The sequence below is a fragment of the Eurosta solidaginis genome, chromosome 4 (genome assembly GCF_040869045.1).
Source record: "Eurosta solidaginis isolate ZX-2024a chromosome 4, ASM4086904v1, whole genome shotgun sequence".
Taxonomy (NCBI): Eukaryota; Metazoa; Arthropoda; class Insecta; order Diptera; family Tephritidae; genus Eurosta; species Eurosta solidaginis.
Genome location: NC_090322.1, coordinates 20,090,859 through 20,115,549, shown reverse-complemented (window position 1 = coordinate 20,115,549; position 24,691 = coordinate 20,090,859). Strand labels below are relative to the sequence as shown.

General features: G+C 36.5%; 1 protein-coding gene across 1 annotated transcript in view; it reads right to left on the bottom strand.

Annotated features, from left to right (window-relative positions):
- The window catches only part of LOC137249234 (zinc finger protein 93-like), a 169,780-nt gene that overhangs the window by 27,741 nt on the left and 117,348 nt on the right, over positions 1-24,691 (bottom strand). Inside the window, exons 4-5 of the mRNA XM_067780546.1 lie at positions 14,235-14,377; positions 13,912-14,169 (exon numbers count right to left, since the gene is read on the bottom strand). Coding sequence (XP_067636647.1) covers positions 13,912-14,169; positions 14,235-14,377 — 401 coding nt within the window. The remainder of the gene's footprint in view (positions 1-13,911; positions 14,170-14,234; positions 14,378-24,691) is intronic.

The following is a 24,691-nucleotide window of genomic DNA, read 5'->3' as shown; positions in this document are numbered from 1 at the left end:
TGCGAATGCACATCAGGTGTGCAATTATAAGTGGTCCATTTGTTTATTCGCCCGAATATCAATATATACCCGGTGAAGATGGCCAAGGCCATTCTGATTCTAATACTGATAAAGGCGAACCATTGGCAAATTTAAAAACTCAAACAGACTACGAAAAATGTTGATGATGGTATTAATTCTAGTACGGATAGTGAAGAATTTGAACCTAGGAAAAAAGCTAAACTTGATAAAAACTTAACCGAAGATGACGATGTATCTAATTCTAATACTAAGGAAGATGAACCTTTGATAAATATGAAGCTTAAAACAGAGTTATCAAAAAATTACGATGATGATAATGATGTTGATGCAAAGTCCAATGTAGAAAATGATGAAAGTTATGAAACAGAATCTGAAAATAGTATGAGTGTGGATTATAACTTGAAGCAAAACTGTCATATCCGGTACGACCAGAATTAGATGTAAGAAAAGAGCCTACATAAAGAGGCTCAGTATATTTATGGAAAATGTATCATGAGACAATGCCCAATGTATGTATTTCAATTAAATTCAGCACATTGTTGGAAAAAGCATCTAAACTTTATGCATCGTGTAGAGAAACCAGAACATCTACAATTTAAATATAACGAACGTGGTGCAAAATGTAAATTTTGTGATATTCAAGCAGCTACACCAAGCTTCAACAAATTATTGGACCATGAGATTTCTCATATGCCCAATGTCATTATTTAAAATGTAAATTATGCGATTGGATGACGAAAATACATTCAAGTATGAATTTTCATTTACGTGTACAACACGCTGAAACAATTGATGTAACAACGAAAAGTTTAGAATTAACTGTTTGTCCATATTGTAATCACACTGGTATTTACGCAAATACTTAATACAGGAACATGAGAAATCAGTGGATGAAAGATCATCTTTTCTATGTTTAGAATGTGGTGAACAATTTAGAACAAATACAAGTTTACGTGTACATGTTTATGAAAAGTTTGCTCATTGTACACCACAAGATTTGAACGGAAAGATCTTGAGGGTATGGTTACACCTATGTGGCATCTACAAGCTATTTATAATGACTAGTATGGAATGAATCCGTATATGGAAGAAAATGGAGGTGACGAAATTAATCACCATGCTTCTTTGGATTCTGGTGATACTCCTGACATGCTTCCTAATTTCGCTACGTCTGATCTTACTATACCTACCAAACTAATTTGACTCCGCAAACTGATGAGCAACACTACCAGCGCAGGAAAAATAAGAACTTCAAAACAAGGTTTCGGAAAGGGCACGACTATGAATAGACGTTAATGCATTTATATAGTTTATAAAAATTAAAAATGCACATATGTAAAAACTACTAGTATAATAGCACATGATTTTAACTGTAAAAACCATTTTAAACATGCATTATTTATTAATTAAATATTATTTAAACAAAAAGGACGCGTTTCATTCATATAAAAAACGAATTGACAGAAGGTAACCGGTACGGGTAACCGATAGGCCAGTTACCCGTGTTGTTGTTGTTGCATATGTTTTGGTTAGCGATAACGAAAACATACCTAATGAAGTAACTTAAAAATGTAAATAACATCGAGCGAGAAGGAATGTCGAAAACACCACAGGTAAGAGCGAGAAAGCGAGTCAAACGTACAATATTTTGAGAGAGCGCATGCGTTACCTTTTTCACGACAGCAATGTAAAAGTCATTAAGACGATAATTGGTGACCAAGTTATTGGTGACGATTAAGTAATCGATTAGGTAACGGGTACCTATCTGGTAGGGTAGTTATACGTATTCTGCAATGGCACCACTAACTAACTAAATATGGCAACGCAAGTTAAAAGAATGCAATATCGATAGTGGGCTGGCAATGCCGTCATTCCCATTGGAATATAATAACGGATGTGCGAAAATTTGGAATTCGATTCATGGTAGATACGCGCTTTGATAAGTAAAAGTCACTGTCTTGCCGTTACCGGATTTTTGTGTAATAAATATATATATTAATTTACTTTAAATAAATTAGTAGTACGTTTGCTTTAATTAAAAGTTTTAATAAAAGTCATAATACACAGTCAGTGTTAGAGCCCAGAACTTATTTCATTTGGTAATCAAGTGTGAATTTACACACTGACATCGGTGCGCAATGTTAAGATATGTGTAAAGTGAGTAGCAAGATCACCGGCATGAAATGCCACGAGATTTCCCATGGTGACCGTGGGCCGTGCCGCAAAATGGCGGTCACACGCATCAGAAGTGCGGATTTAAAAGGCGTAAACAATTTATATTTGCCGTAGCTGCAAACAAATGCCTGCAACTAAGGCATGACGTAGCTGAATGCGTTTGTAACCATTTCAACTATCGTAGGAGTGCGGGTTCGACTACCACTCCCGGGAGAAAAGGCTTTGAAGAGATTTACAAGGTATAATCGAAACAGCTGTCGCCTTGTCCGTCCTGATGTCACGTTGTTTAAATTTTTCCCAAATTATTAAATAAATTATAAAATTAAAAATTGCTTGAGATAAATGTTCATACATTTAAAGCAATACGGGCATTCCCGATTAATTCATATAAAGAGACAACATTTGGTTAATTCGTTGTAGTTCTATAAATAGAACAAAAAACAGCAAAATACCAAGTTTCTATGAAACCGCCTTACAAACATGCATAACTTCAACACATAACTACATACGAAGTATGGGATGTGTGGAAGATAATATATGCGAAAGAAGGCAATTGGGGAAAAACTTTACAACAACTAAGGCATGACGTAGCTGAATGCGTTTGTAACCATTTCAACTATCGTAGGAGTGCGGGTTTGACTCCCACTCCCGGGAGAAAAGGCTTTGAAGAGATTTACAAGGTATAATCGAAACAGCTGTCGCCTTGTCCGTCCTGATGTCACGTTGTTTAAATTTTTCCCAAATTATTAAATAAATTATAAAATTAAAAATTGCTTGAGATAAATGTTCATACATTAAAGCAATACGGGCATTCCCCGATTAATTCATATAAAATGCCGTTTCAGTTGGTTAAAAAAAAATTCAAAAATTCTTAAAAAATGTGAAAATTTAAAGGTTCTCTAAGGGTGTGGAGGTTGAAAAATTACAAAAAATTTATTTAAAATACAAGGAAGTAATTTAAAAAACATTCAGAAAACCCATACAAAAAGATTCAAAAACTTAAAAAAAACCCTACAAAAAAAATTAAAAAAAAAAACAAAAAAAAATGTGAAAAAATTATAAGAATTCAAGGGATTTACAGGAGAATGCTGAAAGGGCAATTAAATTAAAATCCAAATTTTTCTACTCAAAAAATTTGTTTTTATCATACATTTTTCAAAGTTTCTACATCGTCCGGGTTGGTGATGGTAAAGTGTTGGCAATGGTGTGACAGTGCAGCTAAGCAAACTACGAACATAATAAATACAAACTAATATGGAAATTTTTAAATAACTTATGCAGAGATAATACTACGTAAAATAAATAAAGTCGTAAAAATTAATAATTTATACGGAGATAATAAAAATACTTAATCGCTAAAGAACTTTTTAAAAAAATACAGAGATAATCAACAACACTACTAAAAATGAAAAATCTATAACTTTAATACAAAACGGAGATAAATCACAAATTAACAAAAACAGAGATAAAATCGAATTATTAAATACGGAAAATCTAAAAAACTAATAAAAACAGAGATAAATATAATACTACTAACAACGAAAAATCTACAAATTTAGTACAATACGGCGATAATTTACAAAAGCGAAGGTAATTTATAAAAACGGAAAATTCTACAAATTAATAAAAACGGAAATAAACTATAAAATACACCACAAACTGTACATAACGGTCAAAGACAAAACACGCCATCAGTACATACAGCTAGAAGTATAGCTATATATATTTACACCGAAAAATTTTTACACATAATAACGCCGAAAACCAGCAGCAGCTATTATATGGCAGACTGGCAGCGAACAGCAGCAGCGGCAGAGGAGGTTATTATTCATCAGCGAACATTTGGCATCACAATTGGCAGTTTAAATATTTTACATCGGTATGGCGCACAGTGTGCACAAGACATATGTAGACAATTACAAATATTTTTGTAATACAAATTTTAAAATTGAAAAATCTTCTAAACTTCATTTCTTTTAAACACATTGTAGTTTTCAATTCTCGTTTCATCTCTTTATAAATAATTTACTATAACTATCAATTTGTTTCTTTTCTACAAATACTTCACTATATCATAATTTACTTTTCCTACAAATAACACACTGTAACATCACCTCTGTAGTTTCTATCGCTAAGAGAAAAAAACACAAATACATTTCTAAAATTTGCTATGAATTTATTAAAACATAATATGGGTCACAATTAGACAAAATAAATAAAAAAAAGGAAGGCGCGATAACCTCCGAAGAGATCTAAGGCCGAGCTTCTCTTCCAATTTGCGTCGTGCTCCTCTTGATTTTCCCTACAAATTGGCCGGACAGGACCTAAATGTTTTATGCCGACTCTGAACGGTATCTGCAAGACAGATGAGTTTTAACAGAGAGCTTTTCATGGCAGCAATACACCCGGAGCGCTTGCCAAACACTGTCGAGGGGCGACCTCGCTTAGAAAAATTTTCTTCTAATTGAAAAATTGTCTTCTAATTGAAAAATCTTATTTCTAAAATTTTGATGTTGCTTTGCCCGGGGTGTGAACAAAAGCGGGGTGTAGACAAAAGCAAACTTAGAATTTTCCATTTAATGTATCTAATCAATTAAATTCCCTTTTCTACTTTTCCCCATTCGGTACATTTCAACTGTTTTAATCTCAACTTCAAAATATGTAAAAATTTCACTTCGTGATTCTAAATACAATTTATAAATAAAAAATTCTAATCATTGTAAACTTTCACAAAAACATTACAAGTTTACGATAAATACACCTATAATTTTTCAAAAAGGATCCCGAGGGCAAAATCAAATATAAATTATTATAGAAATGATAAAATTAAAAACATACAAATATGCGCACATTTAAAATATAAAAAGCTCGAGTTACTTAATTAAAAAAATGTACGATAGAGATGCTCACCCAGTAAATGTAAATAAAAATGATATGGTATTAGTTCAAAAAGAGCTCGTGATAAACACAAAAATGTATATAAAGGTCCATACAAAGTGATTGAGGTAGACGGTGTTAATGTAAAGCTAAAAACAAAGAAAAAACCATTCACAAAAACCGTATACAAAAAATTACTTAAAGAAATTAATAAATGAATTCTGAATTATATTTAATCAGATTTAAGATTTTATAAATATTAAAATGTTCTTTCTCAAACCATGAAAAACGGTTATGTAGTTTTAAACTATATATAATGAAAATTTAATACCTATCGCTAATATAATTAGTAATATAACTAGTAATATAATTAGTAATTAAAATTTAATATATCACGGCAGGGTAAAAGGATTTTCGTAAGACTGCTCACCTTACAAATATCTTATGATGTAATGGCTCCACTAACGATATGGCAACGCAAGTTAAAGGAGTGCAATATCGATAGTGGGCTGGTGATGCCGTCATTCCCATTGGAATATAATAACGGGAGTGTGAAAATTTGGAATTCGATTCATGGTAGATACTCGCTTTTATAAGTAAAAGTCACTCTCTTGCCTTTACCGGGTTTTTGTGTAATAAATATATATATTAATTTACTTTAATTAAAGTAGTAGTAGGTTTGCTTTAATTAAAAGTTTTAATAAAAGTATGTATTACAGGGACTGTTAGAGCCCAGAACTTATTTCATTTGGTAATCAAGTGTGAAATTACACACTGACATCGGTGCGCAATGTTAAGACACAAGCAATCCCGGCGTGGGCATCGATTCATAGAGTAATTATCAAGATCACCGGCATGAAATGCCACGAGATTTCACAAATATCGTGTTCCGTAAGAGGCTATACAACATTTGCTATATTTAAAAACGACTTATGGCATTTAAAAAAAAAAATATTTTAGTTAGAAAAAAGTTTTTTTAAATGGGGTCGCCCTCGGTGGTGCTTTCGCAAGCACCTCGAGTGTATTTCTGCCATGAAATGATTCTCGATACAAGTTCATCATGCAGATGCCGTTCGGAGTCGGCATAAAATATGAACGTCTCGTCCACCCAATTCGTAAGAAAAATTAAAAAAAGCACGACGCTAATTGAAAGAGAAGCTCGGACTCAATCTCCTCTGAGATAAAACTACTCAATTATTTTTTACGACACTAAACGTTTTGTGGAGGGAATAACTAAATAGAAAGGGATCAGAACGATTTTCATTTTGGTGGTAGTACAGTTTAAGGGTCCCACTCTAAAGTTGGGCCAAGATGTATCAAACGACGCGTATTTACGTCTAGATTAAGAAACCGGAAGCGGAAGTAAACTTTTTTCACCCGTTTAAAAGTGATCGGCGAAAAACAGGTTTCTGTGATATATATTGTTCCCGCACGTTTACAATCTTTTAAGCGCACACATCACTTTACTTTTTATATTTATTTAGTATATTAACATAATCTAACTTGCACGAATTAACGAAAAAATTATGTTAAATTTCACTAATTTACTTATAAAATATCAATACAAATATTGCAAAAAATGTATGTCCAAATGAAAACACACGAAAGTGAACAGTGTTGCCAGCTCAGCAACGATGGGAATTACCTTTGTTGTTCTCTGTTAGGATTAATACAAGGCGGTGGCAGCTCAACATAAATTTAAATAAACATACAATTCATTGTTTTTGTAATTTACTGAATATTTTGCAATTTAATATATTAAAAGAGAAGATAATACGTCTATTTGTCCAAATAAAGTGATGCTCGCAAATATTTGGAATTTTCATTTTTATTTAGGCGCAGTCTTTTCTCATCTTCTCTTCTCTCTTGTCTTCCTTTCTCTTCCCTTTCCCTCTCTTCTCCACCCTTTCCTTTTCTTCTCCACCCCTTCCTTCTCTTCACTTCCCTTTCCTTATCTAATATTCTCTCCTCTTCTCTTCCCTTCTATTTTCTTCTCTCCACCCTTTCCTTTTCTTCTCCTCCCTTTCCTTCTCTTCCTTTTCCCTTCCTTTCCTTCTCTTTTCTTCCCTACCCCTCTCGCTTAAATCGTATCATAAAATACGAAAATTTGGAATAAATAATCGCGCGATTTTTTATTCCAAATTTTTGCCTGCGGCGCTTTTTTCGTTAACTGAAAAAATCTCTGTGCTTCTTTTCATTTCGTATCATTAAAGATGAAAATTTGGAATAAAAAATCTCGCAGCGCTTTTTTCGTTAAATGAAAAAATCTCTGTGCTTCTTTTCATTTCGTATCATTAAATATGAAAATATGGAACAGAAAATCTCTGTGCTTCTTTTCATTTCGTATCATAAAATATGAATATTTGGAATAAAAAAATTGTTGTATGCTGCGCTTTTTCGTTAAATGAAAAAATCTCTTTGATTCTTTTCATTTCGCATCATAAAACATAAATTTTCGCCTCTTTTCGATAATTTAAAAACTTATCTCCTTAAATATGTACATATATTAAATTGCAAATTCTTCAACAAAAGCAAAACCATAGGGCATGGATGTTTATCTGAATTTATGTCGAGCCGCCACCACCTTGCATTGTTCCGACTAGAGAAAAGCATAAGTAATTTCTATTGTTGCTGAGCTGGCATCACTATTCACCTATATATAACTGCAACAAAGAAATAGGCGAGTCTTTTGATATTTGGGTTTCCTTAATAAGAATAAATAAGTGAAATTCAAAGTTATTTCTTCCTTAATTCGTGTATATTAAATTACATTAATATACCAAATATCGGAATTGAGTTGATTCATGTGCCTACAGTAACGTAATTGTGCCGGAACAAAATTTTCCCAATGGAACAGTTTTTCGCGGATAACTTTTAAACGGTAAAAAAAATTAACTTCCGCTTTCGGATTCTTGATCTAGACGTGAATACGCGTCTTCTGAACTCGAAAAATGGGCCCAATTTTAGGGTAGGGCCCCTAACTTTCGTACTTCGCACTACCATATCTCTACTGGTAGTTTATTACGTATTATGTATATTAAGCTGGGTTGATTTGCATGGACTAAAGTTAACCCATATCGCAATTGTGTAGGTCAGGGAAACAGACTCTTAGTCCCTACCCCCCTTTGCACCGTTTGCCAGCACAGAATATATACGTTTGCGACATCCGCCCAATGCAGCTCCTGCCATGGACGGTGCCACTTTCCTAGATGTTCTGGTCTCCGCGACGGCAACCCCCCGACGGGTTTCATTGAGCCATGTTGCCAGGCCGCATACCCAAATACACCGGGTACCCCAATGCCTACCCAAGGACGTCTAGTCCCAGGGCCACAAGAGCAATCGCGTTCTGGCCTTCCACAACCCAGGCGTAGTCACCCGTCACTTACTCCCAGAGTGACGACGTCTCCCCCTATGCATTTCAGAATTCTGCAACAAAGAAATAGGCGAGTCTTTTGATATTTGGGTTTCCTTAATAAGAATAAATAAGTGAAATTCAAAGTTATTTCTTCCTTAATTCGTGTATATTAAATTACATTAATATACCAAATATCGGAATTGAGTTGATTCATGTGCCTACAGTAACGTAATTGTGCCGGAACAAAATTTTCCCAATGGAACAGTTTTTCGCGGATAACTTTTAAACGGTAAAAAAAATTAACTTCCGCTTTCGGATTCTTGATCTAGACGTGAATACGCGTCTTCTGAACTCGAAAAATGGGCCCAATTTTAGGGTAGGGCCCCTAACTTTCGTACTTCGCACTACCATATCTCTACTGGTAGTTTATTACGTATTATGTATATTAAGCTGGGTTGATTTGCATGGACTAAAGTTAACCCATATCGCAATTGTGTAGGTCAGGGAAACAGACTCTTAGTCCCTACCCCCCTTTGCACCGTTTGCCAGCACAGAATATATACGTTTGCGACATCCGCCCAATGCAGCTCCTGCCATGGACGGTGCCACTTTCCTAGATGTTCTGGTCTCCGCGACGGCAACCCCCCGACGGGTTTCATTGAGCCATGTTGCCAGGCCGCATACCCAAATACACCGGGTACCCCAATGCCTACCCAAGGACGTCTAGTCCCAGGGCCACAAGAGCAATCGCGTTCTGGCCTTCCACAACCCAGGCGTAGTCACCCGTCACTTACTCCCAGAGTGACGACGTCTCCCCCTATGCATTTCAGAATTCTGCAGTTAAACTGTAATGGATTAACTGGGAAGATCACGGAGATGGTCGACTTCATGAAGCGGCACAACATCCGCATTGCTGCGATTCAAGAGACTAAATTCACAGCAAGATCTGCAGTGTAGACCTGTCCACAGAAAAGATCGCGATAGCGGAAATGGAGGCGGGCTCGCGTTTATCATACACCACACTGTGCAATATCATATATTTTATCCCGACATCGACCGCAGGGACAGTGTCTTAGAACGTCAAGGATTATCTGTCCGGTCGGGCGATGCAAATCTAGAAATCATCAACATCTACATCCCTCCTGTCACCTGTTGCCCCAGTGGATATCGCCCTGATATCAGCGGCGTACTCACTGGAAACAATCGCATTATCTTAGGCGATTTCAATGCCCATCACGATCTATGGCATTCAAACTTGCGGGTGGACAGTATGGGTGAGATGTTAGCGGATCAAATAGAAGAAACGACATTCTGCACAATAAACGGAGACGCCCCCACACGTATTGTAGGAAGCTGTCACAGTTCGCCGGATATTTCAATCGTGAGCGCAGAACTCGTAAACTGCGTGAACTGGTAGCCGATGGTAACATTGGCATCCGACCACCTGCCAATACTTATTTCGCTCGAGCATCCCGCCGACTTCATCGTCGCAGAAAAGCGCACTTTCCCTAACTTTAAAAAAGGAAAGTGGGACGAATGCAAATCCTCTACAGACAACCGCTTTGCTGCCCTCCCTATCCCAACTGATGCCCGCCAAGGGGAGCGTGCTTTCCGCAAGGTCATTGAATCCTCGGCTCGTTTCATCCCCGCCGGTAGAATTCCCGAAATTCGGCGCCACTTCCCGGCAGAGGCCGTAAGTTTAGTGAGAGAACGTGACCTTATAAAACAGCTCGATCCCGGCGACCCCCAAATAAGGAATATAAACCAACGCATCAGATTGCTTGTGGATGAACACAAGCGGCCGAAATGGGAGGAACACCTAAGCGGTTGTAACTTCTCTGCCGGTGTAGGTAAACTTTGGTCCACTGTAAAGTCCCTATCGAATCCGTCTAGGCACAATGACAAAGTTTCCATCGCCTTTGGCGATAAAGTGCTGTCGGATGCAAAAAAATGCGCGAGCTCTTTCTGCCGACAATATATAACGCATTCTACGGTCGACAAAAATAGACGGAGGGCCAACAGACACGCACGTAAACATAAGTTCAGCGCGTCACCAATTACCATCACCGCCAAAGAGGTTGAGGATGCCATCGATCATGCTAAACTATCCAAAGCAGTGGGCCCAGACAGCATAGCCATGCCGATGCTTAAAAGCCTAGGGAAAGAGGGTTTCAAATATTTAGCTCATGTCTTCAACCTGTCTCTTTCCACCTTTGTCATACCCGAAAAATGGAAAATGGCCAAGGTGGTCCCGCTACTAAAGCCTGGGAAACCAGTAAACATAGTAGAGTCATATCGCCCGATATCTCTCCTATCGCCAGTAGCCAAGACGCTTGAAGCCATTTTGCTCCCCTACTTCAAAGCAAATTTGCAGCTAGCCTGCCATCAGCATGGCTTTAGAAAACTCCATTAAATCAGAAGCCCCACCACAGTACGGTAATCGAAGCGCTAGACTTATCAAAAGCTTTTGATACGGTCAACCATGGCACGTTACTGCAAGACTTGGAAGGGTCTACCCTTCCCCCATATCTTAAAAGGTGGACCGCAAATTATTTGGGTGGTCGGCAGGCATCGGTGCAATTCAGAAACGAAACATCAAAGCCAAGAAGAATTAAACAAGGGGTGCCACAGGGTGGTGTCCTATCCCCACTTTTGTTTAATTTTTACATATTAAAACTACCTTCACCACCGGAAGGAGTTACTATCGTTTCTTACGCCGATGACTGCACAATAATGGCCACAGGCCCGGGCCCACAGATCGATGAGCTTTGCAACAGAATAAACGGCTACCTCCCTGATCTCTCCAGTTCTTTCGCCTCGCGAAACCTGGCATTATCACCGACTAAATCATCCGCGACCTTATTTACAACTTGGACGTCCCAAATGTCGACCATTTTGAACATCCACGTCGATGGCACTACGCTACCGACTTCTAACACCCCAAAATCTTGGGTGTGACGTTTGATCAGGATCTACATTTTGGTGAGCACGCAGCCGCAATTGTTCCGAAAGTCCAGAGCCGTAATAAAATCCTCAAATCCCTTGCTGGCAGTACTTGGGGAAAAGACAAAGAAACGCTCATTACCACATACAAAGCAATTGGCCAGCCGTTTGCGTGCTACGCGTCCCCTATATGGTCGCCAAACCTAAAAACTACCCACTGGAAGAAGCTACAGGTCTGCCAAAATACTGCGTTCAGAACTACCACGGGCTGTCTTCTTATGTCCCCAGAACACCATCTACATAATGAGGCGAGAATACTCCCCATCAGGGAGAGAAATGAGATGCTAACCAAACAGTTCCTGCTGAATACCCAGAAACCTGGGCATCCCAACAGACACCTGATTGATGAGCCCACACCGCCTAGGGACTTAAGGAATCATCTCCGTAAGCATTTTGAGGAAATACGGCACCTGAAAACTCAGTTGTATGAAGCAAAAAAACACAAGCAGGTCCTTGGTGAACTCCACAAACAGGCGTCGGACCCCTATGCAGGGAATTGCCCGGTGAATCCAGTACTCAGGGAACAGTACCCAAAACTTGCGGAAGAGGAACGCATACGCCCCAGGGAAATGCGAGTCACTCTGGCTCAACTTCGTTCTGGATACTGTAACAGGTTAAACTCTTACATATCCAGAATCAACCCCGACATAGAAAATGTATGCCCCGCTTGCAATGTGTCCCAACATGACACCAACCATCTCTTTAATTGTAATGTGGAACCAACGCCTCTAACACCCCTTTCATTATGGTCCACCCCTGTCGAAACAGCAAGTTTCCTTGGACTCCCGTTAGAGGATATTGATAACAATTTGTGATCGGTCGCGGCTATTAGGTAGGGCGAAACATTGCTACAACAACAACAACAACCCATAACGCACCATCGATTTTTCAATAGGTTTTGGGCTCGGGAAAAAAAGTTCCACTAATCATACCCAAAAAATTATTTTCGAGCCTGCAAAATTTGAGTTTTTTGACTTTTTTTCTTTGATTTTTAAGGTTTTTTTCATCACCTACTTAAAAAATTTGCATTTGATTTTAAAATTTTCATGTATGTATACCCTGTCCGACTCAAAATTGTACGCTAAAAACTTTGGCGATAACAGTTTTTTGAATAAAAAAAAAATATTTTTTGGGTTTTGAGGAGTGTTTTGGTGAAAAAATTTATTTTTTCGCCATTTTTTTAAGGGTTTCTTCAGAATTGTGCAAGTGTTGCGATGAAAACGAATTTCTCTCATAGTTCCTATCCCACTTAAAATTATGCGATAAAAATTTTTTTTTTTTGGTTTTTGGGACTTGTTTTGGTCGAAATCAATTTTTTTCATTTTCAAGGCCCCAAATCATTTTTTATGTATATGTTTCCGTTAGACCCACCAATAAGTATACCAAAATGATCAGGGGACGAGCTAAGTTGATTTAGCCATGTCCGTCTGTCCGTTTGTTTGACCGCAAACTAGTCCCTCAATTTTTGAGATATCTTGATGAAATTTGTAAGCAGGCATATTTTGATGGGGGATTTGACATTTGTCGGTTATCTCGCTAGGTCACGTTCTCTTGCTAGGTTTGCAGCTTCGGCCGGGAAGTGTGGTTTGATTGCACGTATTCCACCGTCGGAATGAATAATGTCGAAGCTGAACTGATGGATTTCTTTAACAAGGTCTTAGCACATGTGATATACATACGCTGCTGAATTGTATTCTTAAATCCAACTTTTATATGAGAAGCAACAGCAAATCATTCATGAGGGTTTTCAAATCATAGCACGTTCGACGAAGGCGACCTTGTGAATTGCCTAAATGTGTTTTTTTTTTTCAAAATATTTTAATTATTTTGTGGCTGAAAACTTAAAAAATAAAATCCAGCGCTGCTAATACAAAAAAAATATCTGTCAAATAAACTTGCAGTGTAGGTTAAAATTGAGATTAAATAAATCTCAACATTTAAAGCTTGACATGGAGACGTAGTGAAAATGATATCGCATATTTGGTTAGGTTTACTTTAAATAAAAATACCAATAGGACAATAATTATTTTTGGAATTTTATAGTATCCAGATCATAATGCACAAAACCCCCATCTTTAACGAAATTTTGTGAAGAAAATGGTAAATAAAAAAGCAAAATTGACATTTAAAAAAATTACTTCAAGCCGTGCTGATCTTATGATTTGGGTCCGTATCGTGTAATACGATCACGTATCGAAAACCGCTTTCACTCAAACAATAAATATGATTTTGTCAAGCTATTCGTAAAAATTAGAATGAATTGCAATTAGTACACGTAGCCACTATTTAGCATATTTCCAAATCACCATTTAAGAGATATTGCGATGTATAAAAAATTGTTTTCGATCACGGATCGTATAGCACGATACTGGCCCTGGATTCCGCGCTTTGCGGAGAAATTAACACTAATATAAGATCACAGTCTACGGAGTTTATGAATCCCATTTTACCTATTTACTTTCAATTTAGCTTCTTCTTACCTTAAAGCTGCCATATTTCGCTCACGCGTCTCTGGATCTTCGTCTTTATGCGTAGTTGAGTGTAACCGTAGCTCCGAAGCCAAACGAAAAGCTAAGGGACAAGATTCACATCTGTAAATATTATCACCCAGATGTACACGTAAATGCGTATTCAGTAATTTTTTTGTCGTAAAGCACCGGTCGCAGTATTTGCATTTATATGGTTTTTCACCGGTATGAGTACGCATATGCTGCCTTTGGTTCGCAGCTTGTGCAAATCTGTTTAATACAGGTTGAAAATAAAGTTAAAATTTTGGTGAAATAGGATTTTTGTTATAACTTACCGCTTTTCACAAAAATCACATTTAAGAGGCTTTTCGTCACTATGAATTAATTTATGTCTATTTAAGACCGATTTTGTTTTAAAATGTTTGCCACAAATATCGCATGGGTATTGTTCGATCTTGTTACGTACGTTTATGTATCTGAAAAAACAAAAAAATCACAAAGATAATCAAGACAAACAAAAATAACAAGTTTATTTTTTGATATTAAAAAGAAGCGAGGATTTGAATTTTGTAACTAAACTAACAATTATTTTACTACAAAAAGTCGAGTATTTTCAAATTTAAGCACGGTCTTAAGATTTTTTTGGTATTTTTAGGCTCGCTTGCAGAACGGCAAGTTATTTTTTAGCTCGGAGCTAATTTCAAAAATGTGTCAAAAATGTATGAGTTTAACCCCTCATGTTAGGTTAATTTTAAATTAAAAAACTTAACTTGCCGTTCTGCAAAAGAGCCTTAAAGAACATCTTCGGCTTATATCCAAACCCTCTCTCAGCAAAAACACAGTTGTTCAAGCGCAAAAACCATTTTCACAGCTATATTGTGAGTTTCTAAAAATATGAAGTACAGCAGTGAGTGATGAAAAATCGCTTTGTGTATTCAAATAAGTTGTGTGGTTTAAAATCAGTTTAATATATGTAGTTTATAAGACACAGCTTTTCGTTATTCGAATTAAAATTATTGATTTTATTAAATTTTTTTTTTTGTGACAAAACAAATTTTAATTTAGGTACATTCCATGGCTCAATTATATGGTTGGCTCATCTCATCAGCTGATTTTATTTATTTCATTGCATGGTCGATGGGATTGTCAAAAGGAGATGGCAAACTCAAAATGAAACCAACACATTGGCAACATTTTCTTACACATACAAAAACTGCTAAGTTTTATGTTTCCATTCCATACCATTCGCACCAACACCAATACACAGATTTTGACAATTTGAGCAGACATATTTTGTTATTGTACAGATGAGCCAACCATATAGTTGAACCATGGTACATTCGATTATTGAATGCAAAAACAAAAACATTTAAACAGCAATATATCTGCACTCTAATATTTGGGAATGTACCTAGCCTTTTGTAGCAATATAGCCCTGAATGTGTATGATTTTTGCAATAATTACATTATTGATATTTTATATGAAAAATCAATTTGACAAAATAAGTCAATGAATGATGTGTGAAATTCGCGCGAATTATTTCGACATTTTTTCCACATTTTATTTTTTAACATATTATTTTTCGCGCTTTTTGGTGTTCGAAATATTTGTTTCGACATTTTTTCGGCATTTTTAGATTCGACATTAAAATTTTCTACATATCGTACCAAATCCGCCCGATCCATCACAGAGCTAATCGTTGGAAGGCACTTTCCACGTTTGAAAATTGCAACGTCATCTGCGTAAGCCGTAAGTTTTTCGGGTCCCTCATCGAATCACAATCCCCATTGTGATGTATCCCAAAACCGAAGACCTCATAGAGGATATGAAATGTCGGAGAGGATCCAACGAATGAATACCAGAAAGAAATCAAAGTTGCTATAAAAAATGAAACAAATATAGTAGATTCTAACATGGCACATAGATTGGTCCAAATGAACCCTTCGGCTCCTCCACTGATTGCGCTACCAAAAATCCACATGCCGGACACGCCAATGAGGCCCATCATTAATTTTAAATCGGCACCATGTTACAAACTGTCCAAATATTTAAAAACGATATTGAAATATACTATGGAGCTAAGGAACGAATATGCAATAGCTAACACAACAGAACTAATAGAGAGACTTGAGACCGTAGAGCTAACAAAGAACAGCAAATTGGTATCTTTTGACATACAAGATTTATACCCATCAATACCACTATCGGAGACTTTGGACATAGTTAGCTCAACATTAGTTCATAATACAAAAAACAATGTGAAAAGTATGCAAATCACAAATACGCAAGAACCACTTTACATCAAAACTGTTTACAATTCAACAATAAAATATATAGACAAACAAACGGTCTTGGATGGGAAGCCCCACATCAGCAATTCTTATGGAAGTGTTCATGCAAAATCTGGAAGAAAAGTACATACAGGAGCTGAAGTCCACATTAGGCGTGCCATTTTATTCTAGATACGTGGATGACATAATATGCGTTTTAACTACTAATAACGAAGAGCTTGTACTGGAGTACCTCAACAAGCAGCATGGAAATAAAAAATTTACAATGGAAACCGAAAAAGACTGAGGAATCTACTATCTAGACCTCACGATAAATATTGATAAAGAAGCCAAGAGATTTAGCTATGACATATATAGAAAGCCAACGGCCACCGACACAATAATACATAATACCTCAAATCACCCCCAACAGCATAAAAATGCAGCATTAAGGCACTTGATACATAGACTTGGAAGAAAACCTCTTACACAATAGGCATATAAGATAGAACTTGAGGTCATATACAACATCGCTGCAAACAACGGATATAAAAAAGCACTAGTAGATAAGCTCAGAATAGCTGGACGACTATGACATATACTGGAAAAGCAACATATAAATTGGCAAAAAAAAAAAAATAAATGTAAGGCGCGATAACCTCCGAAGAGATCTAAGGCCGAGCTTCTCTTCCAATTTGCGTCGTGCTCCTCTTGATTTTCCCTACAAATTGGCCGGACGGGACCTACATGTTTTATGCCGACTCCGAACGGCATCTGCAAAGCAGATGAGTTTTCACTGAGAGCTTTTCATGGCAGAAATAAACCCGGAGTGCTTACCAAACACTGCCGAGGGGCGACCCCGCTTAGAAAAATTTTCTTCTAATTGAAAAATCTTATTTCTAAAATTTTGATGTTGCTTTGCCCGGGAGTTGAACCCAGGGCATACGGTGTGATAGGCGGAGCACGCTACCCATCACACCACGGTGGCCGCGTAACGTAACGTAAATATTTCAACTATTTGGCGATTCTGCTGGCTCAAGGTCTCTTTAAATAAAACACATAGGTTTTTTTCCTTTCCGATATATTTCGGTTACACTACGGTAACCGTCCTCAGGGAACTACAAACGTACAAAAAATTTTTTATTAATAAATAAAACCAAAAACTTTACACTAAAATTGATTAAAAATATCACATACATTATTTTACACGTCCTTTCGCCGTGACTTGGAGTTTGGTACTGGTCGTTTGTTTGTTAGTAAATATTTATAGTTGTGAGCGGAATGGTCAATGTCAGTTTTATAGTTCAGTCTAATGTGTTCTGGAGTGTTTACGATATGTAGCATTTCCAATGTAAATCGCTTATTGTAGTGTTGCTCTTGTTGTAGAATGCTCGCGCTCTCGAAGCTCGGTATATGGCCGCTAGCTGCACAGTGAGACATTAGTGCAGTTTTTTGATTATTAGACTGTTGGCAATATTTTAAATCTGATTTGTGTTGTGACAATCTGGTTTTTAATTTTGATTTTGTTGTTCCTACGTAAACGCTGTTACATGGTTCGTTGTTTTTGCCGCCGAATGGGATTTTATATATGACATTACTTTTTTCGGTTTCGGGTATCTTTGCTTTTGTTTTGTTAAAGAAACACCTTAATGTGTTGTTAGGTTTATGTGCAATTTTAACTTTTTCTCCGTCATAGCAATCAGACTTTGCGAGTCGTTCTGATAACCGCGGTATATATGTTACGGATCTAAAAATGGTAGGTTTTTCTGATTTTTGTATTCCTTTGTTAGATTTTGCATTTTTAATTAATGTTTTAATAATGTTGTTCGGGAAATCATTGCTCTTCAATATATTTTCCGCTTCTCTTATTACCTCGTTGTGGTACGTGTCGTCCGATATACGCAGCATCCGTTGTATACAGCACATTGCTGTATTCATTATCATTGACTTCGGGTGTTTTGAGTGGAAGTTAATGATTCGTCCTGAAGATATTTGCTTCTTATACCACGATAACTTTAGCTGATTTCCTCTTTTTATCACAATGGAGTCTAGATACGGTAGTTTTCCATCTTCCTCTATTTCTAATGTAAATTTAATGTTTTTATGAAAAGTGTTGAGAGCGTTGAGTGTGTTATGTACTTCTTTTTCGGGGACAATCGCGAACAGATCATCAACGTACTTTGTTAGCAATCTCGGTGGCTGTGCTAGTTTTTTTATTGTGGTGGTTAAAAGTTCTTCCAATATTATGTCCGCAATCACTGGGGACAACGGGGATCCCATAGGCATTCCTTTTAGTTGTGTGTATACCTGGTCGTTGAACTTGAAATAACGGCTCTCTTCAATACAGAATGTTACAATTTCCATAAATGTTTGTTTTGGTATCTTCGTGTAGTTTTTTATCAGCAGCCATTTACTTTGTATTATTTCGAGTGCTAACTGTGTTGGGATACTCGGAAACAGCGAGACCACATCGAAAGAAACCAATTTTTCATCGTCGCATATAAATGTGTTATTAATTCTCTCTTTAAAATCAATTGTATTTTTGATATTAAATGCAAAGTTCGCTATTATGTTGCTTAAAATGTTGGTGATGAATCTGTATAAACTATATGAACGTGATCCTACGGCTGAGCATATTGGTCTCAGTGGGGTTCCTTCTTTGTGTATTTTCGGGAGACCATATATCCTTGGAGGCAATGCAGTAGTTGTGGACAGTTTAAATTTTTCTTTCTTTGAAATAATTCCCATTTTAAAAAGTTTTTCCACCAAACTATTATTTTTGCTTTGAAGTTTCGATGTGGGATCTTGTCTTTGAACTCTGTAGGTCGTCAGGTCGCTTAATATATTGGTAATTTTATTTTCAAGTTTGCGCTATTATTAAAAGAGCACATAAAAACAAACAACCAAAGTGCAGTAGATCGTGCAATAATAGACACAGTGGGGCAAACGCGGAAATTTTTAAATCAAAATAAAAACATTAAAATTTTAACTTCTGACAAAGGAAATAAAACTGTAGCAATGGAAAAAGATGACTATGAAAATAAAATGACCAATATATTAAGCGACCTGGCGACCTACAGAGTTCAAAGACAAGATCCCACATCGAAACTTCAAAGCAAAAATAATAGTTTGGTGGAAAAACTTTTTAAAATGGGAATTATTTCAAAGAAAGAAAAATTTAAACTGTCCACAACTACTGCATTGCCTCCAAGGATATATGGTCTCCCGAAAATACACAAAGAAGGAACCCCACTGAGACCAATATGCTCAGCCGTAGGATCACCTTCATATAGTTTATGCAAATTCATCACCAACATTTTAAGCAACATAACAGCGAACTCTGCATTTAATATCAAAAATACAATTGATTTTAAAGAGAGAATTAATAAAACATTTATATGCGACGATGAAAAATTGGTTTCTTTCGATGTGGTCTCGCTGTTTCCGAGTATCCCAACACAGTTAGCACTCGAAATAATACAAAGTAAATGGCTGCTGATAAAAAACTACACGAAGATACCAAAACAAACATTTATGGAAATTGTAACATTCTGTATTGAAGAGAGCCGTTATTTCAAGTTCAACGACCAGGTATACACACAACTAAAGGGAATGCCTATGTGATCCCCGTTGTCCCCAGTGATTGCGGACATAATATTGGAAGAACTTTTAACCACCACAATAAAAAAACTAGCACAGCCACCGAGATTGCTAACAAAGTACGTTGATGATCTGTTCGCGATTGTCCCCGAAAAAGAAGTACATAACACACTCAACGCTCTCAACACTTTTCATAAAAACATTAAATTTACATTAGAAATAGAGGAAGATGGAAAACTACCGTATCTAGACTCCATTGTGATAAAAAGAGGAAATCAGCTAAAGTTATCGTGGTATAAGAAGCAAATATCTTCAGGACGAATCATTAACTTCCACTCAAAACACCCGAAGTCAATGATAATGAATACAGCAATGTGCTGTATACAACGGATGCTGCGTATATCGGACGACACGTACCACAACGAGGTAATAAGAGAAGCGGAAAATATATTGAAGAGCAATGATTTCCCGAACAACATTATTAAAACATTAATTAAAAATGCAAAATCTAACAAAGGAATACAAAAATCAGAAAAACCTACCATTTTTAGATCCGTAACATATATACCGCGGTTATCAGAACGACTCGCAAAGTCTGATTGCTATGACGGAGAAAAAGTTAAAATTGCACATAAACCTAACAACACATTAAGGTGTTTCTTTAACAAAACAAAAGCAAAGATACCCGAAACCGAAAAAAGTAATGTCATATATAAAATCCCATTCGGCGGCAAAAACAACGAACCATGTAACAGCGTTTACGTAGGAACAACAAAATCAAAATTAAAAACCAGATTGTCACAACACAAATCAGATTTAAAATATTGCCAACAGTCTAATAATCAAAAAACTGCACTAATGTCTCACTGTGCAGCTAGCGGCCATATACCGAGCTTCGAGAGCGCGAGCATTCTACAACAAGAGCAACACTACAATAAGCGATTTACATTGGAAATGCTACATATCGTAAACACTCCAGAACACATTAGACTGAACTATAAAACTGACATTGACCATTCCGCTCACAACTATAAATATTTACTAACAAACAAACGACCAGTACCAAACTCCACGTCACGGCGGAAGGACGTGTAAAATAATGTATGTGATATTTTTAATCAATTTTAGTGTAAAGTTTTTGGTTTTATTTATTAATAAAAAATTTTTTGTACGTTTTTAGTTCCCTGAGGACGGTTACCGTAGTGTAACCGAAATATATCGGAAAGGAAAAAAACCTATGTGTTTTATTTAAAGAGACCTTGAGCCAGCAGAATCGCCAAATAGTTGCAAGAACACAGGTCGCAAAAAAATCCAATAGTAAATATTTTAATTGAATAATTTTCTTCCGATCAGTATGTCATATGTGGAGATTAAGTTTCTTTTAAGCTATTCTGATCTATTACGTTATAGTGCGAATAAAAACAAGGATTATTCCACCTTACGGCCTAACGTTTCACCAAATTTCCTTGGCATCATGCACTTTGGCGACTTGCTTTACAAAAACAAAAAGCCCTGTAGATCTCCAACAATAAAGCAACGTGGTGTATCAAATACAATGCAAAGGAAACAACGAAGAAAAATGCAACAAAGTGTATATCGAGACGACCACACCAGCTTTAGGTACGCGACTATCTGAGCTTGAAGCCGATATACGAAAACAAAAACAAAGCACAGCATTAGCGCAGCATGCAATAACAAATAATCACAGAGCTGATTTTGAAGGCGCGAAAGTTTTAGATAAAGAAATGAGAGAAAGAAACCGATACACTTTAGAGAGCGTACGAATACTGCAAAATAGAGAAAAGACAATCAACAGGAAGGAAGATACTGACAATATTGCCGCAGCTTATTTATTATGTTTATAGTGTTTAATGTGACAAAGTGTACCAAAAATCGATGGTACCGATTTTCTATGTAACTAATGGTGTAATTTTTGTAACTTTTATTTATTTTCCATTTGTAATTTTGTCTACCGCCACATCTTAAGTAAGTTGATTTTCAGAAGTATGTTGTAATTGTTCAATCTGTTTCATTGTATTTTGTCTGTGGATATATGTATATTCATAAGCATTGGAAAATTTTATTATTGTAACTTATTGGAATTCTTTGTTGTTTTTATTTTGTATAGAAAAATAAATAGAATATTTTAAGTTTTAAGACAATTGAATTGGGTAGCTGTGATGGATTCTGATATTTCAGGTAAATACTAACATTATTAATGGTGTTTGTGATTTTTAGAAGTTATAAATTGATAAAAATAAAATAAATAAATGTAAGGCGCAATAACCTCCGAAGAGATCTAAGGCCGAGCTTCTCATCCAATTTGCGTCGTGCTCCTCTTGATTTGCCCTACAAATTGGCCGGACGGGACCTACATGTTTTATGCCGACTCCGAACGCCATCTGCATGGCAGATGAGTTTTCACTGAGAGCTTTTCATGGCAGAAATATACCCGGAGCGCTTGCCAAACACTGCCGAGGGGCGACCCCGCTTAGAAAAATTTTCTTCTAATTGAAAAACCTTATTTCTAAAATTTTGATGTTGCTTTGCCCGGGGTGCGAACCCAGGGCATATGGTGTGGTAGGCGGAGCACGCTACCATCACACCACGGTGGCCGCCAAATAATAAGGAACCTATTTTATTTAGGATGTTAAAAAAATTTTTTTTTGTATTTTGGTTTTCAAAATCAGTTTTGTTATGTTTCCAAGTCCGTTCAAGTGAAAATTAGTTTTGAACATGGTACTTGGCACAATTAGCTTGCCAACTGCATTAAATTTAGCTGCAGATACTTGCAGATATGGGGTTAGATAGAGGGTTTGATATACCCTTGTTGCTGTACAACATGAAAAATAGCCTCACTGCGCAGGTATTTTTAGGTGTTACACAGTGTAATATCTATTCTAATATAACCGATTAGTTACACAAATTATTATAATTTTTCATAAAACCAATTAAAAATTTACCCTAGATAAAGACAGTTAAGTTATTACACTTCTTGCTGTACAACAAGAAAAATAGCCTCACTGCGCAGAAATTTTTTAGTGTTACACAGTGTAATATCTATTTTTTTAATATAACCGATTAATTACACAAATTATTATAATTTCTCATTTAATAAACAGTTTTAAGAAGATATAGGCAATACAATATATTTGGCCGCCTAAAACTTGAAAATCTACCTATGTGCGGCGTATACAAGCTTACCTGCGGATGCCAACATAGTTACATAGGACAAACAGGACGGCAAATAAGAACGAGGTTCAGAGAACATATAAGAGATTACAACAAAAAAATACGGAATCCAAATATTATACCCGAGTCTAACTTCGCTAATCACATGGTCGAGAATGAATGTTCCCCAGCAAACATCAATAAAACAGTTAGGGTTCTTCACATACAAGCAAAAGCCGACGTCTCAACGTACTCGAAAAATGGACATCTAAAAACAGAAAACATTCGAAAGTAGAATAATAAACGAACAGATAAACACAATTTCTGACACAATATTCGAGCCTTTAAAACTTGTTTACAAGAAACAAAGTAATCGCACAGGCACAACAGACAAACACACAACAACAAATAAACACAAAACAATTAACACACCAAAAAAACAAACCCACAAAGAAGGTCAAACGACTAAAATTACGGATTTTTACCTACCCCAGTCAGCCACACAAATCGATTAGTAAACCACCCTCGGTTCTGAATGAACCCACAGCACATACACATAACTAAATATACACAAGCATCAATTTTGACAATACCTGCTCATATACCTACGAACTATAAATACGGGACAAACGACAACAACAGATCAGAACTAAAATTTACACTGATGAGAGCACAACGCCGAAACCGGTTTATCTCAAAACCAAATTTGACAAGGGATGACGGAAAATCGTTCCAATATACATCATTTATCCACCCTGTCGGAAAATCAGCAAAACAAAATAAGTCAGTTATTGCTTGTCAGGCTTTTAACTTGAACGCGAACGCACTACTAACAATTTACAAGCGACGCCTACTGAAAATATATAAAGCAAAGGCGAGCATTTGGTTCAACAAACAATGCCTGGAATTGAATGTTACTCAAAAATTCGCTAAAATAACAATAAAGGCAAATACCAAATCTAGCAGGAAAACAGTTAGAAAAGCGGAAAAGGATTTTTTAAAATATGAGTTGGAAAGCTTATACTCGAAGAAGGATGAGATAAATGCCGAGTTATTATCTATCCATTTAAGATTGGCAGAACAACTACCTACGACTGAATTAATGGAATGTTTCGACCGCATTAAGACAGAGGTCGATCAGGAACTACAACAAAAATACAGGTCGCTGAACCGAAAATTGGACAAGCTGGCAGGACGACGAGAGTGTAAACCAAAACCAGAAAACTCACCAGTTTCATGACAAGTTTGTTAACCTCACAACAGTGGCCATTACCAAGGAAGAGGCACAACTTCTCGAAAAGGGCCTGAAGCACAATATCATGGACCAAAATACAGTAAGAAAAACGGAGCAAGCGATTGTAGATGCGGAGATCGCAATATCATTGATACCACAGGAGGAACAGGAGCACGCAAGACACATGTGCAGGGAAAACATAAAAAAGGAGGTGAAAGCACAGGAAGGACAAAAATCTAATACAGAGGAGAAAACAATAAAGAACCTACGGCATAAACTAAGGAAAAACAACGTTGTCACAACGAAAGCGGAAAAGAAACACCACTGTGCTAATCGAAAACGAAAAATATATATCCAAAACCGAAGATCTCATAGAGGAAATGAAATGTCATAGAATGAGAGAGGATCCCACAGATGAATACCAAAAACAAATCAAAGTTGCTATAAAAATGCAACAAATATAGTAGATTCTAACATGACACATAGATTGGTCCAAATGAACCCTTCGGCTCCTCC